A 19052-nucleotide genomic window follows, 5' to 3' on the forward strand; every position below is an offset into this window, starting at 1 on the left:
AGAGTCTCGCACCCTCTCCGGGAAAAATCAGTGACATGCAGTTTGTACACGTATGTTCCGGTGACATTTCAAGAGGAAGGACTACTAGCAACAAGTGAAATATATCAACTCACATTGAATTTGGTCTTGAAAAACGTGGACGAAAAGAATTAGGAAGTAGCCCTGATTTTCTGATTCGATGCATCGCTAGGTTTAACATCCAGAATGTCTATTGCTTAAAGAGACAAATGTCCCCTTTCTGTGTATCCTTAATAGTTAATACAGGTTGTAAGTGAGGTTCGACAGTTCGATTTAAATCAGTGCAAGCTCAGCTACATCAGCAGGGAGTGGAAGAGCTGACAGTCAGACACATAACATATGGAATATCTTCAGCACCATTTCCAGTTGGACCTTAAGACGAGGCAGATAGCTGTTGCAAGTGAAGCTCAATATATTATGTGTTAAGTGTTTAGTTTCCCTCTCATATATGTGAGAATGAGGTTGTCACATGTAGTGATCAGTGTGTTAATGTGCGTCGATCTCTGACCTCCAGGTTGGGCTCCAGTTTGACCCAGCCTCCTTCGGTCTTCCCGTCCAGCTGACTCTGGTACCTTTTCTCCAGCAGGTTGATGTTTTTCTGACTGAAAGGCTTCCAGCGATTCTTTGGCTTCATCTCCCAAACCACACCGGAGCTGTAACGCACAAACACATTGTTCAGAGCCTGTCTACCTGCTGGTGTGTTGACCTGCTGATGTGACGGTGTTTACCTGGTGATGCCGATGTAAGCGATCTCCTGTCGGCTCGTGTTATTGATCAGCGACAGTCCGAGGTTTTGCAGCGACACCTTCACTTCCTGTTGGAACTGTTCGAGCTCCTCTGCCTGTCGAGCCTTTGACACCACGGCGACGTCCTCGGTAAACAGCAGCACCCGCTGGCGTCCATCCAGGAAGGACACCCAGTGGACCTGAGAGAGGCTGTCATAGGCGAACTGACCAACATCGTCCTGAACCAGAGACCAGAAATCGACAGAATGTCAGAGGAAGACTATGTTTGTTTTTGAATCTTTTCACTAAAGGTCCTTTCGGCTCTCATTAAAGAAAACAAAGACAGATATACTGCTTTAGTGTGTGACTATGAGATGCTTTAAAAAAAAGTTTAAACTGGGAGAGAAATGTGTGTTAGTTACATATTTTAAAAGCTGTGCTGGTGGTTAGTAAAACTAGCTTAAAAAAATACAGCATTAGAAATAAAAAAACCTTAAATCAAAAGCTTTCTTGCAAGCTTGTTTCCCTCATTGGATACAGTTTTTAAATTTGGCCAAAGAGGTAAAAATTTTATATTTTGGTCTAAAATTTCCTCCAACCTTCACTTGTTGCCTGTTTTAAAATAATATAGTGACAGAAAAATATTGCTGTATCAGCGGGATTTTTTTATTACTTGATTAATCACTTGTGGAATCCCTCAGGGTACTACACTTGGTCCTTTACATTTTACATTTGGTTGAAACTGCCCAAATTAATTTCATTTGCCACTTTAGGGGTATCAGAACGAGCTAAAAAAAACCTACTTCTCAGTGTGAAAGATATTCCTAAATCAGTAAGAATACTTATATTTTTTTACAGGAAATAAGAGAGGCTCAGAAAAACTGAAAGTATAAGAAAACACAATATTGGAGCTCATTTTCACATATTTATAAAGGACATTTTTAGGTAGTTTTCAATCCAACATTTCTTTGTTATCATGTCTTTTGAAATAAAAGCAACCCCTCAATGTCCGACCTTCAGCAGGTTCAGCTCTCCAGAATGCTCCATGCAGTTCCAGCTGAGGGTTCGGACGCCGGCTGGGTCGTCCCAAACAAACCGCCGAGCCTCGCCAGGTTTCAGCTGGTGAGCCACCGATGAGCCGCTGGAGAAGAAGAAATGAGGAGTGTGTTAGGTGTCATTTATAATGTCAAAAAGGTCAGAAGAAATTTTGCAGAAAGACATTTGACACCAGCGTTACTTATGACTTCAGCAGCATATTTAGTGTTGCATACACCTTGGATGGTCTTGCTTTCCTAAAGTTTCTATTAATGTCAGACATATGTTTGATATTTCTGGCTTTTTTCCCCCCGAAATTAAGTGAAAATGTGATGTTTCTTCTTCACTCCATGTGAGCACAGCACTTAAATGATAGGTTATATTCAGTCTGAGCAGCAAAAATTACAGAGAGAAACATTACTTAATAAATGGGAATTCTTTGAAAACTGAGAGAGTTGCTAAAAATGTGTGTGTGTGTGTTAACATCTGACCTTTGCTTGTAGCTGAGGGTGACCCAGGGTGTGTGGTTGAGCAGCAGGGCCGGAGCAGCGCCTTCATAGTAGTCATTGAAACTTATGAGGGTGGACAGATCAGACATGTTGACGTCCACAATGATCCCACCGCACTAAAAAAAATACACACAAACGCTTCACATCAAAAAGCCACGCAGAGTAATGAAGTCTCTCATGTGATTGGTCCTGCAGAGACTCTCACCATGTCCAGGCTCAGCAGGGTGCCGTTATCCTGCTTGTTAAAGAAGAAGTACTTGGAGGTGGATTCAGATCCCACAACGCGGATGCACAACTTCCCTGAAGTGTTCTCCGGCCACAGAGGGAGGCACTGCGGTAAGCAATAATAAAAAGATTCTTAGAGATCTTATCATGTCAAAGTGTGGTCATGGTAACAGTCAAAATGAAGATTCTGTGACATCAGGAGCAGCATCATAGTTAGATTCAAACTCTGCTCCTGTGTGGATTTAAAGTGATCACATAGCAAGCTTCCTGACAGGACGTTCTCAGAGCAATGCTCCCTGGGAGTTGTAGTTTTTACTCAATCTCTTCTGGTCTATTGGCCAACGTAAGAAGGCGCCGTGCTCACCTCGGTGGACGACATGTAGTGCCACTTGGTAGAGTTGTGGTTGATGACCTCCCCCACCTCCAGCTCATACGACGACTTGTTGACCAGCGTGTAGAAGGGACTCATGGTGACGATCCTGGTCAGGTTGAAGCTGCTCATCTGGATGCTGACTCCCACCTGGACACATAAACAAAAACGGTGACGCACAAAGTGATGAAGCCCACGGAAAGACGCAGATGTCTCGTCAGTCACTTCCTTGTCTTGTCTATAAAAATTAGAAAAAGAGGTCAGACAGGATCATAGAAAAAACAGATTTGTAAAGTTCTTGAGTCGGAGCAGCAGATTTTCAGTTCAGTAACAAAATAAAAGTAAAGTAAAGAACAGGGTAGACATTTACATTTCTAAAGATGAAGAAAAAAGTAGTTTGCATTATTGTTCTGAAAAATAATAAATTGTTTGTCAAAATTATTATCGGACTTTTGACATGTCAATGGACATATTATAGTTAATGATGATCCTGAGGGAAGATTGGAGTTACCAGGAAGTCCATGTTGCTGGCGGGACAGCGAACGCAGCCATAACTCCCCACAGTGTCCAGAGAGAAACCATCAGACCAGGAGCTGGTGGAGACACACAGCTGGAGCTGAAACAACAACACACAAGTCTGCTGTTAGAACAAACAACACAGTTAAAGGTCACATATGCAGAATTCACTTCTACATGATTCTCTATCACTAATATGTGTCTCTAGTCTGTCTACAAACCCCCCAATGATGAGAAAAGTCCATCCTCTCCGTCTTTTGCCTGCTCCACTTTTCAGAAAATGTGTGCTCAAACAGGCCGTTTGGAGATTTTCCCTTCATGACATCACAAAGGACAGTAACCCCTCCCCCAGGTGGGTGACACTCCCACAGCTAGGTGTTTGTTCTGCCCTCTGAGTCTGCCTTCTCACCATAAACAATAGGACATGGAGCGAGAAAGCCCGAGCCACCCAAAGCCTTCCAGAGAGGGGGCGTGGTCAGACACAGCTCATTTACATATTTAAAGGTACAGACACAGAAACAGCCTGTTCTGAGCAGGGCTGAAATAGAGGGGTTTATAGGCATGATCAAATACAGGATCAGAGTGGATTTAGAACAAGAAACTTCGCAGACATGTTTTGGGCAGCTCTGAGACTTATTTACACTGGTTGAAGAGGAGGAGAATATGTGACCTTTAAGCAGTTTAAAGTGTTAAAAATCACAACAGAACCTCTGGTCATGTTAAAGGTAAAACATGTAAACGCTCAAAGTTTGAGAAAAGACACCAATAAGACCAGAATTAAGGAAATCTCAAAATAAAAAAACTACTGAAGAGGTCTAACCTAAAGCACCCAGGCTGAGATTACATAGGTAGAAAACAATAAAGATAAAAGTAGGATAATATCTACTTGAGTATTTCTAGGATCATTAAAATATAAACCACCTGTCCCCCTGAAAGCCGGACGGTTTATGGATAAAAAGCAGTTTTTTAGAGGAGAAGAGGCAGACATCAGCTCACCTTGCTCTTGCTGAACAGGTTCTTCTTCCTGAAGGAGAACAGGATGATGTCTCTGAAGTCGGCCGGGTGTTTCACACTGAGGTCCTCCGATTTGTACTGCAGCACTCGGGACGTCTTGTTGATGATCCAGTACGGGCTGAAGATGGACAGCAGCACGCGGCCGCATGTCCTCGTCACGTGGATGCTCACGTCGATGGTGACGCTGGTGTCCGAGTCGCAGGTGAGGCACACGGCGAAGAACTCGGAAATCCCCTGATCGATGCGGATGTGTCCGTGCCAGTCCCGGCCCTGATACCGCATCAGCACCAGGGACACGATCTCGCCGGCGACACGGGCGTTCAGGAGGTCGGACGTGCTGCCCTCCGGGAGCTCGTAAGAGTCTGCAGAGTTCTGAGAAGACCAAACCTTAAGTTTAGGGCGTTTTTGTGCCTTTTATTGGAGAGATAGGACAGTGGATAGAGTCAGAAATTGGGGAGAGAGAGAAGGGGAATGACATGCGGGAAAGAAGCCACAGGTCGGATTCGAACCTGGGCCGCCCGCTTGGAGGACCGCAGCCTCCATACAAGGGGCGTGCGCTCTAACCACTGCGCAACCAGCGGCCCAAGTTTAGATTTCTTTAGCTCAGAATCATAGGTGATGAAAAATCACCTATGTTTCACTCCTTTCAATCTTTACCTCCATCATGTAGCGCAGGGTGTAAGGCAGCAGGTTTCGCAGCATGGCCACAGGGTGGAGGTGGAGGACGTAGGCCGGGTCCCACTCCTCCTCTCCGTGGTTGGCGATGTGTCTGAGGTCGTCCGGGACAGCCAGCGTGCTGACCGTCAGCGGTATCAGGCTGCTGTCGGTGGCCGGACACTGCAGCATGGACTGCACCTCCGAGCTGCGGTGCACCTGCTCCTTCCACGCCACACAGGTGGAGGACGGGCGATACTGACCTTCGAGGCTTCCTGCTGGACGCACAAACAGCTGACACCTGGTGGGGGAACGGGGGGGGGGGGGGTAAACATTTCAGTGTCTACATTCTCCTGAACACCTGGTGCAGCACCTGCAGCAGGAAACTCTCACAGACAGGCTGCACACACACGCTCCCTCTGTCTCCTGGATCAACCGAGCATAAAGGATGTTATCAGCGAGCTCCAGGGTTCTCAGTTTGACAAGTTAAGCTCTCGTTCAGGAACAACAAAGTCTGAAGCTCAACTAGGAACCCAAAGTCTCTGTTGGTGGATCACCATCTACAGAGCCGTAAAGAATAGTTTAATTAAAATAAAGCCCAAAAGAATGACAGCTTTTGACTCTGAGATTTCAGCTTAAAGGAATAAATGGACAAAAGCAAAACACGCAGAAATGAAAGACATGCAGACACCCACAACAAAAAAATATGAGCATAGAAAGTTGGATTTCTTTACTAATAAAAAATGACCAGTAATACCCAACTGTGAGAGACACAACAGTAGTCTGGATCAAAAGTTACATTTGAATGTTGGCAGAGCTCATGCAGGACACTAAATCAAACTCCCCAGCTGTTACAGGCTGAATTATTTCTTCTTAACACAAACTAACCAATCTCAGCTCATTCTCACATCAAGGCGTTTCATCTCGATTTCCTACTCTCTAATCTCCACAACCCCCAGCCTCCACGTTTCAGGTCTAAAGGCCTTTGGTGCGCCCTCATTAGCGTCGCGCTCCCTGGAAAGCTGTGGTATGTTAACAGAGCCATCAGTGAAAAGTTCAGCTGTATTTTCATTTGACAATAAATGGTCAAAGAATGTTTTAGAACCATGAGATCCTGATCACATATTGCAGCTTTTCTTTAATTATTATACTGTAAAACTTCTCTTCATAGCTCAGGCTTTTATTTCCTTCGGTCTATGAGATTACTCTGCCTTTATCTGGGACAGGCGTCAATACATACGAGCATTATTCTGTCTTTCTTGGACATCTGTCTCTATTTTTTGTCTCGTGCTGATTTTCCTCCTTATTTTTGATCCACTCACTATTTCAGTCAGAGAAGACTCTAACTTAGAGCGGCCTTCATTAGTCCAAACATGTGGCAACGGCAGGCTAGTCAAAGGGACTGGGCCTTACACTGGGATGGGCTTTTATGTGAAGTTTTAGGGTATGTGTAAAAACAACACAAACACTCAGAGCAGCAGAGGGGATGTGATAACCTTCAGAGGGAGTATCTACCAGAATCATAAAACATTGATGGTGCTGCATGCTAACAAATGTGTCTTTGTGCAGCTGACCCAGGAAGTCAGTGTGGAGCTACCTGTATGTTTCTAACGGGATGTGGAACTCTGTCTCAGGTTGGGCCAGCCCGATGCTCTCCAGGCTCCTGGATGTGGGGCAGTACTTGAGGACGGTGAACGGCACCGAGAAGTGATTCTTTATCTGAGAAGAAAAAAAAACAATAAAAAGTTAACACTGACGACATATTCAGACTTTAAGAGGTCTGTGTGGTGAAGTTTCCTGAGTGTGTGTGTGTGGGTTTCAGACCTGCAGCGGTGAGCGGACAGTGATGATCTTGCTACCCTGGTCCGCGTCGATCTGCATCAGCACAGAAACCGCATCCTGCTCCATCGGGCCGCGGATGTTGTAGAGACGGCGACCCGGTTTGTCTACAGCAATGTTTGCGATCTCGCTGAAACCCGAGGGAACTGTTGGATTAAAGACAAATCATTAACGGTCTCTTACCTGTTATAGCATGGCGCCTGCTTCAAAACTGCACGATATGAAGTGAAGGTATCAGCACTTTAATATTAACTAAAGCATTGCAGATGATGAAGTGAAGGAGAGGGCGTTCTGACCGATGCTGAGGTTGAACAGGCAGCTCTCTTGCCGCTGCAGAGCTGACAGTTTTCCCCGTGAGGACAGCCGGATCATGGAGTGCTCCAGGTCCATGCTCTGATCCACCTGCAGCTCGTGCAGCTTTCCCGGCGACGGCGAGGACACGGGCCTCAGGCTGGCGCCGTGCTGCACGATGAGAGGAATCCCCAGAGAGTTTCTGATGGTGAAGGGGGCCTTCTCCTTCAGAGAGAAGTCAAATGTGGAGGCCGTGCCCTCTGAGAAGGCCTGATCGGCAAACACAAACACAGCAGATTTAAATTGAACTCTTTTTGCAACAATACACTCAAACACAAGAGCAAGACAATCAGGAAACAAGGTTCATGTAAATGTTCTTATGAGTTATTTCTGCTGTGCAAACATTCATGTTTTCACTCTCTGAATAAAAGAAGACTTTTTTTTTCCAGAAAAAAAAAAAGCTTGTTTGCTTGTTTGTTAGTTTAAGAAGCATTTATCACTGCATTGCACCTTGGAGAGGTTCTGCAGGACGTTGAGGGTGCACTGGGAGACCGTGATGTTCATGGTGTCTTTGGAGCAGATGCTGATGGCCGTGCGAGGATCAGGCAAAATGACAAAGTCGTCCCCGTGGACTGGACTCTTGTCCTTGACTGGGTTGTTCTTCATCTGCAGGATCAAAGACAATTAACATGGATTCTTATCAATTTAATTTAACATGATAGTCATTTATGCAGATTTAATATCAACACCATCCTAAGTAGTAAACCTGGGGACCACAGCGGTCTGCATTGTCACATCACAGTAAGAAGTCCAGGGCTTAAATTCACCAGCAAGCTTTTTTTTCTCTTTCTAATTCTTTTCTCTTTGTTACATTTTTTTCATTTTCGGTAAGTGCTGTAGCCTCAGACATCCCCGCCCCGAGGAGGTCGGGTTTGCATGTTCTCCCTGAGCATGTGTGGGTTACTCCGGCTTCCTCCCACAGTTCAAACACATGCTCGTCAGGTTAACTTATGACTCTGAAGCCCAAATATGTGAACGCATGACATCAGCCTTGCGTAACCTGCGGTGGTTTGGAGCGTTGGTTGTGCACGTCCATGTTCCATGTGGTGCTCCCTCTAGAGGAATCATCCAGTAACACACGTTGTCCATAGGCCAGTAAGTCAACATTTACGTTCAGGAGGCAGCCAGTTGTCCGTGAGTACGAGTGGTTCAAAAGGAAGTATACTTGAACCTTAAATTGCATGTAGAGTTGGTAGGTATGTTTGTTTGTCTAGCGTGTAATTGACTGGTGACTTGTCCGAGGTTAACCCCGCCTCTTGCTCAATGTGAGCTGGGATTGGCTCCAGCCCCAATCGATAGATAGGGAGATGATGAGAGATGGTTTTCAGTAGCTATCAACAGACAGATAACAGGTTTACCTCCAGCTCCAGGTTCCATCTGCGGCTGCCGCCGTCCACCCGTTCAATCAGAGGCTCCCACACTGCATGGGTCTCATTAAAGTAGTTCACCTGCATCAGCACACACACACACACACACACACAACACATATCAGCACGATGCATCATACATCAGAATAATTTGTCATTTTGTTCATTTTCGTTTTGCATCTGCAGTAATGTGCATCATCAGCACTTTTCAGACGTTTTTTCTTTTCTGCAAAAGTGCTGCAACTAAGCTCACGTCTTTGTACGTTCATATTGATTCTGCGATGGCGTTAAATTCTCGACTCAGTCGCGCTGCCCTCCCCTGCTGGCTCGTCTCTGTTACTACCTCAGAGGATGGTACCGCTGTGACATCATCATGTCGTAATATCACGACTTGAAATGAAAGTGTGAATAGAGGCATTAATACTCAGAATTGAGATGTTCCCTTCATGACATCACAAAGGGCAGTAGCCCCTCCCCCAGGTGGGTGACACTCCCACTATATATTTTGGTAACCTTTCTTAGAATAAATTAACGACAAGTTTTAAATATATTTCAGCTCCTGGTGTTAAGTTTGTCTTTTTTTTAAAGAGTCTCAGTAATCAGCGTCCATGTTAGAAATAAAGGATCAGGATTCACCTCCAGCGTCATGTCGGCGCTCAGCTGCATCAGAGACGACCAGTTTTTGGCCGATCCGCTGAAGGCAGACTCGGCAAGCAGCAGAGGGACGGTCCGGTGACCTAAACCGGACTCCATAGTCACCTGGACCACCTGTAGGGCAACAACAACTCATCAGCAGGACGCAAAAAAAACGACACCCAGAGTGATGAAGATTCAGAAAAAAACTCCATTATTAGAGAAGCCGACGTCTCTCCGACCTTGATCTCCGCTGCGAAGCTCTCGCCCTCGTTCTGTCCGTCCTGCTCTGTGAAGCTCTCGGTGACCTCCATTGCCTGGTCCACGCCCAGGAACCAGTAGTTACAGCCGTAGACGTTCATGACAGACCAGAGGTCCGAGGTGTCCAGCTTGGACTCGGCGCACTGCTCATCTTGCTGCTGCTTCGTCGTCGTCATGGCAGCCGTTATCGTCATCACCGTGTTGAGGATGAACGGAGAGATCTGCAGGAAAAAAGAAGAACAGATGATAGATTCAATGACCCTTTGTTACTGTAAAAAGGAGTGACCTGGATTAGTTTTGGTTTCAATGTGCGTATTGTTTCCACTGCTCCAACTCAGCAAAATTGAACAATTTACATCCCAATTTTTTAACTCTGAGTATCAGAGGAGCACTCGAATGCAGGGTTATTATCGGGTGTGAGCACGATGACATCATCAGAGTCCAGAAAATCGACAACAATATCCAGACAAACCAGATGTTAAGAAGCCAGTTTGACCTCCTGGTTTCTGCAGGAGAAAACACTTTAAATCCATGATCGATCAACGAGCGTACCTTGACAATGACTTCCTCCACCACCACAGAGCCGCTCAGTGGTTGGCTTGGGTGGGTTTTGGTTTCCAAGGCGACGGAGCAGGGTCTCAGCACCTGATGGACAGAGTGGGACTGATCAGTCAAGAGAGCGTTCTTTTAGTTGTCTCCATGTGCGGGAAACAGGGACGATTCTGTTTCTGATGTGACTTAGGCCTGTTGTATTTTTGTTAAGCGATTGAATGAAAAAATACAACTTCTCCTTCAAACTCTTGATCTGCAGGCGCTGCTGCATGCTGCAGTCACAGTGGTGCCTGGTGTCGGTCACGTGATCTTACCGTTGTGACGGCCTTGTCCTCCTCGTTGCATCGGATGAAGGGGCAGGCGAGGACCTTCAGCTCCCTCAGGTTGGCTCTCATGTTCTGGGTGCCGTCCGCCTCGCCCTGCAGGGAGAAGTCGCACTGGAACGAGGCCACGAGGGCCGGGGCGTCGGCCTTCATCAAGCTGGCCACAAACACCACCTCCGGGTCCACCACCACCGCCCGGAGACGAGTCCTGACCGCCGAGGCTGCGGAGAGAACAGAGATGTGTCTGAAACTGCTTCTTGGATTAATTAATAACTCAAGACACTGTGTTTGTTTCTCGTTTTTCTTTGCTTTGTTCTTAATTTTCCTTTCCTATCGATATCCCGGTCTTACCCGTCTTCGGCTCGGCTCGCGGCTCAGCGGTCTGTTTCAGCGGCAGTCTGTCGCTCTGTGCGGTGGCGGCGCTCTGAGTCGGACTCTGCGGCAGAGCCTTCAAGAAGAAATCGGCGACGGCCATGAGAAACTCCACGCTGGCACAGAGGTAGAGTTTCTGCAGAACAGCCACCACCTCCCTCTCTGCGGCGCTCTGTCGATAGGTCAAATCGATCATCGCCTCGGAGCTCTGCTCATCTCTGCGACCGAGCATCCTGCAGCCACAAGGGGCAAAAAAAAACCCACAAAGGTTAGAGTTAACCACACAGGAGCTTACATCATCAAAATAATTAAATACTGATGCTGTGTTTTTACATGCAAGAGGATTTTCCTTCTAGAGAAAAGTGCATGATATGATCAGAACACAGCAACACATAGCTGGAGAACCACAAGGGGGCAGCAGAGGTTTGGAGCTGATTAACTTCTAAACAGAAATCTGAAGAAGAGAAAGTTTGTCTCATGTAGTAGCAGCATCTTCAAGCATGCTGATCATCCTCTCAGTGAGACAGACGGACAGAATCCCAGCGGTCATGTGACTCCTACCGTGATGTCACTCTCTCCATGCCGCTCCTCAGATCGTCCAGCGTGCAGTCGGTGAGGATGGTGGTCACCTCCATGCTGCCGCTGTTCAGGGTCCTCCCTGAAGTCTTCAGCAGGTGCAGAGCGAATTCGCCCAGTCTGAGGTTCTCCTGGTGCCGGAGCTCAGAGGGCTGCAGGGGGAAGAGGACCGACAATCACTCATGAGAGCCGACGACAAAGAAGAGTGCTCACCGCTCACCACAGCTTATCAGTGACCCGCTGCTCCTGGACCAGCTGAACCTGAACCAGAGCCCTTTTCACACATGCACTACTACAAATGTCCTGCCCCTGAAACCTTCCTGAGAGGCTCATTCACAAAGGTCCCACACGGCGTGCAGTTTCCTCTGACGGACAGGAGGGGGCGTATCTCAGGATGTAATGTTCATGCCATGACTATAAAGATTTGTGTTATTAGACGTATTTACAGTATCAACGAATGAGGGGAAAAGAACAAATTGTAGAGCAGAAATGAGTCCTTAATACACCTTCCCATTCGCTTGCAATGATTACCGGCACTCACACGTCCCACCCCGACTTCTCTGGGAATTTTTAACGAGGGGGCTGGCAGGAAAAAGTGGGTGAAAATCGCAGCCGTTTGCGTTCAACATGAGAATTTCAGGACACTTTTAGGAGTTTTAATGCCTGTGTGAAAAGGCTACAGGTGACACTGAACCAGCTGATCCTGACACGACTATTATTAACACTTAACCAGAACCAGCTGAGCCTGAACAAGCTGGATGTGGATCAGCTAGTTCATCCATCAGCTGATTCTAAACCTCGGTCGGATCACGTCACCACCATAGATCTCACATGATTAGCGTCATGACTTTTTTTTTTTTTTTTGGTCCAGCAGCAGCGACAGACTCGAGCTCCTCTCACCTGTTTGGGGTCGCTGCTGTACAGAACCAGACCGAGAGACTCGATGCTGAAGTTGAACTTCATGGTCTCCAGAGGTTCCTCCTCGTCTTCATCGCTGCTCACTGTCTTTTTCCCAACATCGCCTGAACACAGGAAACAGAAATCACATCAACAGAACACTTGAAGGGGATCAAAAAAATCAAGAAAAATAATAAAAAGAAAAATCTATTCTGTTCTCTTGTGAAACAGAATCTTTTAAATGAATATATATGTGTACTGTATGAACAATAAAGAAGATGATGTGTGCGTGCTGGATAGATAGATTCTGTCAGACCTGTGTCGGGGTCTCCTACTGCTCGAGCCTGCAGACTGGCCACCTGTTTGGGGGCAGCGGACTCCAGGCTGCTTGCCTCTCCCAGATTCTCCGTGAGGATCCTCAGCAGCACCTTCAGGTCGTCCTGACTCAGCTTCACCTTTAGGCCGAGCACAGACACGAGCTCTAATTAAACAGCACCTTGCCGATCACACACAGCTGAATCATTTAAGGTCTACGTTCTGATCCTGATGGTGATGTCTAAAGGGACTCGGGTCACTACAGACCAGCTGATCTCAGTTTTCACTACACAGAGGACACTAGTAGTTCTACAGACCAGCACTGGTCTAGTTGTACCTTCGGTGGCGTACAAGTCAACTGATTGCATAAAAAAAAAAAACAGACAGAGTCCGTCACAGTGTGGAAATCTAGTCAACCCCTTTCTACAAAACAATCTAAACAAACACTGACGAGGACAAGCTGCAGGATAAACAAAGACAGTCACAGTCAGGTGTTAAGTTTATTTATGCTTCTTAATGGAGACTATGCAGAAAAGAGGCGATGAAGTGATCCTGCTGCTTGAATTATAATCTTTGCTGACACCATTATGTTAAAAAAATGAATGCTTTGCTTAAATTCTTTCCTCAGGATGAGCTAAACCCCCATCATCATCTCCTCCCCCTCCTCCTCCCCCTCTCTCTCCTCCTCCTCATCTTCCTCCCCCTCTCTCTCCTCCACCTCCTCTCTCTCTCCACCCTCTCCTCCTTCTCCTTCTCCTCATCTTCCTCCTCATCTTCCTCCTCCCCCTCCTCCTCCTCCTCTCTCTTCTCTCTCTCTCTCTCTCTCTCCTCCTTCTCCTCCTCCTCTCTCTCTCTCTCCTCCTTCTCCCCCTCCTCCTCCTCCTCTCTCTTCTCTCTCTCTCTCTCTCTCTCTCTCCTCCTTCTCCTCCTCTTCCTCCTCCTCTCTCTCTCTCTCCTCCTTCTCCTCCTCTTCCTCCTCCTCCTCCTACCTTCATGGGCTTCAGATCTCCATCGATCTCCACGGCAACCATTTTCTTGTACCAGGAAGCTGCCAGGTTTCTCTTGATATTTAGGTTCAGGTTTACGGGTTCAAGCAGCTCGATGCTGGGTTGACTCGTAGCCGGGTCGATGCAGGTCCTAATAAGATCACCAAAGTTTAGATTAGACCGTCAAAAGTGTCAAGAGAAGAACGATTACTCCAAATATGTTGAATTTCTCCTCCTGTTGTTTATAGCCGACTAACACAAAGATATCGACTGATATATCTGTATCTGATTTTTTTTTCTCTTCCTAATATCAATATTGGTATCGTCCCCAAAAACTCCCTATCCGTCAGGCCCTACATGTTCTTGCCTGTGATGTTTCTATCAGATCTGACCTGGACAGTTTCAGGTGCTTCAGCTGGATTTCCATGTTGTCGATGACAGCCGGCAGCGGGCATCCATCGGCGGGCAGCAGACTGAAGCTGTTTCCCACCGTGATCAGACCGAGGTCCATGACGAGTGCATCAAGGGAGGTGGACGACTGGGGGATGATGATGAGCGGGGCCTTCAGATTAATGGCCATGGACAGACGGAAGCTCTTTTGGGCGAAGTCTCGGACACTCGACGCCGCCTTCTCCGCAGCCTGAGCCGTCGCAGCGGTTAGAGCCTCTTTAGCCGTCTGGAAGTTGTTGGAGAAGTTCTGAAGAGAAAGACGTAAACAATAGTACAAAAGGAATATTTACAGAAAGCTTTGGCGAAAAAAAATCCCCTGAATTTAACTCTAATTGCTTTTACTTCCAGTTATTAAAGTTCAGATTCTACTTCATCCTTCCTGACCGCCAGAGTCGGGGCTTTAAGCTAAGTCTATATCTTCAGGTGTCATCAGAGGATCAGAAGCTCTGGTGGTCATCCAGGATTCATAGAACCGTAGTTACACTTTAGTTTCAAAGTGTAAAAACTAATCCAATGCTTCTTTTAGTAAAGTAAGTATTTTGAACCCATTGTAACTTCAATGTGTGGAACTCACCAGCAGAGACATGATGAACTTGTGCAGGTAAACCACCTGGATGCAGCCCACATTCAGCTTCAGTCGGCCGTCAGTTTTGGAGGTGTCGGAGTATCCTGCCCCCTCTGTGGCGTTGGGCGTCAAACTCATTGTGAAGCTGAACACCTCATCGCCCACGATGGAGATGGCCTAGAGGACGGACAGATACATTACTTTACTTTGAATATAAATAGGTGTGAGACATCAAGGTAAAGAAAAGCAAACAAGACCCGCACACCAAGAAGCTCCCGTCTGAAGGATTTATTGATAAGTGACATTTTGAGCCATCATGCTCTTCCTCTTCCTCTTCCTCGGACTAAGCAGCCTGAGGAAGAGGTAGGCACCTGTTGGCACCTGCTCTATCGCAGGGATGGTCAACTTTGGTCCCAGCAAGAGCCGCATTCATTTAATTCTCACTGCCAGGGGGGCCAAATTGTAGGATACAAAAACGATTACAGTCGATTATGTTTTAAATTTAACAAATATTATTATGAACATATTTCTGTTTTTCATGATTTCATGGCAGATTTTGTGAAGTTTTCTTCATGTTTCCAATTCATTGAAATGCAAAATTTTTCCTGAGGGCCACGTTGAAGATTGATGGGGGCCGCATGTGGACCCCAGGCCGCAAGTTGCCCACCCCCTGCTCTATCGAGAAGGCATTCAGCTGAGCAGGACGTACGTATTTTCTGATTAAATGGGATCTATTACTGACCTTCTCGTGAATGCTCTTTGGATCGATGTCCAGGACGAGGAAATCCCTCAGACTGGCTGATATGTGAGTTTGTGGTCCTTGCATCAAAAGAGAGCCATTGATACCTGAAAGATAAGAGTTGGATACAATCAGGGTCAGTGTTGAATATTCACAGCAGACCACTGAGCAGGATGTGCGATGCGGTACCTTGGATCTTAATGTCTGCAATGTTGCAGCTCTGGTCGCACACGAGGACGTTGAAGGCTCCCAGGTTCATCATCACCTTCAGGTCGATGACCTCACTGTCTGCAGTCGACGCCAGGGCAGCTGACGGGAGAAAGTACAACACCATGAAAAACCCAGCTATCATCATTCAAGTGATTTCACTACACTTACACTGGGATGCCATGTGGTCTCATTGTATGTATGCGTGTGATTTTGCTTACTGGACTTTGCTGACACAGTCTTGTCCTCTGTCTTCGGTCGGATCTCTCTTTCTGGAGACGAGACACTAGCAGACGACAGCGCCGCAGAAATAAAATTCATGGATGAGAGCAGAGCCTCAGTGTGGAGCATGAGGTCGAGAGAGGTGAAGGTCACCTACAGACAGAGAGAGAGATGATTAAAGGACTACTTCAGGATGAATCAAATACAAACCCCACTAAGTGTCCTGAAACTGACTGATGGAAACCGGTTTAGAGTTCAATCTGGGAAGTCCGAATTAATCAGTATATTTGGGGAATAAGGCTACGAATGCAACACTTATTTATGGCTCCGTAGTGATACCTAGTGCTAAAGTTCCCCAGCAGATATTAAACCACCATCTGGAAAATTGATCGCCCTCACTAAGCTCCTGCAGTCAAAAACAGCCAAAAAGAACCGTCAATACTTGGCCTGCCGATAACGCCAACACTTCATGGAAACAGCCCCACAGCCCCTCCGTGGGCTTTGTGAGCAAAATAAGTGGGTGTTTTTTCGTAAACAATCTCTGGACATAACCACATCCAATTTAATCAAATATGAGGGAGTCACTCTCACTGACATAAAGGTTTGATCACAGAAATAAACATACGATTAATATCTAATAACCATTAAACCCATGGGTGTGACAGTGCACTTTTTGGGTATTCCAGTTTGGCCAGCAGTTAGCAACAAACTACTGAGGGCTCAAATCGACTTGCTTTTGAACTAGGCGTACTGAAGACAATCAACAGCGTCGTGACCGTAAATGTTAACATACTTGCCCTTGTACAAAGTGTGTTACTGGAGGATTCCTCTTGAGGGGGCTCCACATAAAACATATGGCGTAAAGACACCGAAGGAGAGATGATCTGTCTCCAGCTATTTTGGCAAGCGTGTTTGTTGCTATGCAACAGCAATGACACATCATGCGGGGTAGTTGCGGACTCGATGTATTAACTTTTCTACCAAAACTTTCCACCATTGTTGTAGCAGCTCTCTGGTGTCTCCAATGTTCTCATTTCTGGTCTCATCACCATACATCTCTACACTGCTCCTAGTGGTTATATGCATATTGACTCTAGCGTAAATTTCTGAATAGGAGCACAACCAACTGATGTCATGCATTCGCATACACAAAGTTAAAAGCAAGTTTACTCAGGGCCTTAAAGTTCCTTTTTCATGTGCTGCTTAGTTTACAGTCGAGTTAGCAGCTTGAGAAGCGGCTGTTTTTTGTTTTGTTTCTTTCAGATAAAAAGTGTGACGAAATCCACCCCTCCAGATATTTCTGCAAAATAAACAGCGTCATGTTTTGGTTACATCCCCCAGAGGAGCGCATCATAATGCCGATTTCCTTAAAAAGTAAAAATTCAAATCCTGCTCTCACCAAAGCTGCTGAAATGTGATTGGCCAACACTACTCTGACTAAGAAAGTACTACCAATAGAAACCAGAAAACTTCCCAAACCACAGACTGTACATTTATGTGGAGAATCTGTGAGTGTAGACTGGATGAACTCACATTGATCATCTTCTCTGTGTTCTTGTAGATGGTTGAGAAGTTTGGTCCTGAGCGGTCGGCCTGAAGGAACAAAGAAACACAGAAAGGGTCAGGTAGTTTAAAAAGGTTTGACCTGTAATCCTCTCGTCTCTGCTCTGCTCTGACAGGTGATGGCACATCTGAGTATTTGAACAGGTCGTGGTGTTAAAGGTGAGTTACGGCTGTCATCACCTGGAAATACTGCACTTTGAGAAGTTCAGTTCCTGATTCCACCGACGAGCTGATGAGACACAGTGGCTCGCCATTCCAGTCTGAAACCAATGGAAACAAAACAAATCACACGGTCACATCTATCCTCACTGCACATGGCGATAGGTTTGACCACGTATAACAGAAGACTTCAAACAGAGAGTGGTAGAGAATCCACAGAAAGCACTAAAGTTTCCTCTAATGAAACAGCCTGTAAATCACAGAGGAAAGATGGTTAAAAGTGACCTGCTGCTCGGGTCTTCTGACAGTCTTTACCTTTAAACTCATGGCACTCCAAGGTGATCTTTTTAATGTACGTGGAGGCGCACATGTCGTACTTCCTGACTTTGGTGTCGATGCCAAGCTGAGCCACGTGAAACACCAGGAAAGGGGACTCCTTTTGCTCTTTGGGCTTCTTCAGGGTCAGCAACACCTTGGAAAGGGGGTTCAGAATCAGGGGTATCAGCGGGGGAGGTCAGAACTGCAGAAGCTACATCTACAGAATCATGAACGTTTACAGAAAGTACACGGGCAAAAAAAAAACAACATCACAAAAGGACATTTCAGGATGAGCGAATTACGTAGCATTAGCATTAGCATTCAATTTGGTGTTCATCCCGCAGCACCAATTCTGCTTACCAAAAGTGGCCCAGTAGGGCGGCCAGGCTCCAAGCCAGCGAGCCGGGCTTCTTACCCGTTTAAAGTTTGAGAATAGGTTGAGTTCGTTCCGGCTTTAAGTCCTCTAATCATTCGCTTTACCAAATGAAACTGCGAGACTCGGAGCGCCAGCTATCCTGAGGGAAACTTCAGAGGGAACCAGCTACTAGATGGTTCGATTAGTCTATCGCCCCTATGCCCAGGTCGGACGACCGATTTGAAACGTCAGGACGGCTACGACCTCCACAAGAGTTTCCTCTGGCTTCACCCCGCCCAGGCATAGTCCACCATCTTTCGGGCCCAATTGCATTTGGGGTTTGGTGTCACTAACACAGATCTTTGAATGCAACTCATCCTGCCTTCGATGCTTTTTTGAGTGCATCAACTCCCTCAACAAAAGTTATTTTTAAAGAACTCCAGACTTTAGCGGCTGGACAAGCGGAGGACTGTGACCGTGACAAAGTACGAAACCGTCTTCTTCCGCATCATATCTGACGTCTAAACTAAACTTCTCCCAGCTGTTGTACCTCTTTGAGTTCAAAGTTGAGGAGAACGTTGACGGTGTTTTCAGTCAGATCTCCGTTGGTGGTGACCAGAACTCCGTTAGATTCCGTCTCCAACGGCAACACGTCCACCTGCTGCTCAGCAAGCTCCGCCTTCTCTGAGGGAGTAAACAGTTCAATATATAAATACAATTCTCCGTCTTCAAACCTTGTTTCAGAGCCTCATGAAGGAGAACGAAACCAGAAAAAGCATCGTCGTTACATTTCCCATCATGCACTGAGAGTGAAGTTACCTTGAGCCACCTGTTTTTTAACGTCCATGCTGAGCTCTGCGCTGCCGTCGCCGATGTTCTCCACCATGATCTTCATCAGCACACCGAGGTCTTCCTCGCCCAGACTCATCTGACCAA

At 46.4% G+C, this 19052-nt stretch overlaps 1 protein-coding gene across 3 annotated transcripts in view; it reads right to left on the reverse strand.

Moving 5' to 3' along the window:
- The window catches only part of vps13c (vacuolar protein sorting 13 homolog C), a 62600-nt gene that overhangs the window by 13686 nt on the left and 29862 nt on the right, over window positions 1-19052 (reverse strand). For all 3 annotated transcript variants that reach the window (XM_061044488.1, XM_061044407.1, XM_061044573.1), the window contains 33 exons: window positions 18936-19044; window positions 18667-18800; window positions 17759-17915; window positions 17465-17544; window positions 17255-17314; window positions 15721-15874; window positions 15482-15601; window positions 15296-15399; window positions 14563-14730; window positions 13931-14235; window positions 13542-13689; window positions 12554-12692; window positions 12241-12362; window positions 11326-11492; window positions 10744-10997; window positions 10384-10613; window positions 10070-10162; window positions 9499-9738; window positions 9260-9391; window positions 8615-8704; window positions 7707-7862; window positions 7202-7466; window positions 6891-7051; window positions 6664-6785; window positions 5070-5367; window positions 4395-4784; window positions 3394-3498; window positions 2877-3032; window positions 2493-2618; window positions 2270-2403; window positions 1758-1884; window positions 747-982; window positions 527-671 (listed from right to left, as the gene is read on the reverse strand). In XM_061044488.1, the coding sequence (XP_060900471.1) occupies window positions 527-671; window positions 747-982; window positions 1758-1884; window positions 2270-2403; window positions 2493-2618; window positions 2877-3032; window positions 3394-3498; window positions 4395-4784; window positions 5070-5367; window positions 6664-6785; window positions 6891-7051; window positions 7202-7466; window positions 7707-7862; window positions 8615-8704; window positions 9260-9391; window positions 9499-9738; window positions 10070-10162; window positions 10384-10613; window positions 10744-10997; window positions 11326-11492; window positions 12241-12362; window positions 12554-12692; window positions 13542-13689; window positions 13931-14235; window positions 14563-14730; window positions 15296-15399; window positions 15482-15601; window positions 15721-15874; window positions 17255-17314; window positions 17465-17544; window positions 17759-17915; window positions 18667-18800; window positions 18936-19044 (5427 nt within the window). The remainder of the gene's footprint in view (window positions 1-526; window positions 672-746; window positions 983-1757; window positions 1885-2269; window positions 2404-2492; window positions 2619-2876; window positions 3033-3393; window positions 3499-4394; window positions 4785-5069; window positions 5368-6663; window positions 6786-6890; window positions 7052-7201; window positions 7467-7706; window positions 7863-8614; window positions 8705-9259; window positions 9392-9498; window positions 9739-10069; window positions 10163-10383; window positions 10614-10743; window positions 10998-11325; window positions 11493-12240; window positions 12363-12553; window positions 12693-13541; window positions 13690-13930; window positions 14236-14562; window positions 14731-15295; window positions 15400-15481; window positions 15602-15720; window positions 15875-17254; window positions 17315-17464; window positions 17545-17758; window positions 17916-18666; window positions 18801-18935; window positions 19045-19052) is intronic.

This window comes from Labrus mixtus, chromosome 1 (genome assembly GCF_963584025.1).
Source record: "Labrus mixtus chromosome 1, fLabMix1.1, whole genome shotgun sequence".
NCBI lineage: Eukaryota > Metazoa > Chordata > Actinopteri > Labriformes > Labridae > Labrus > Labrus mixtus.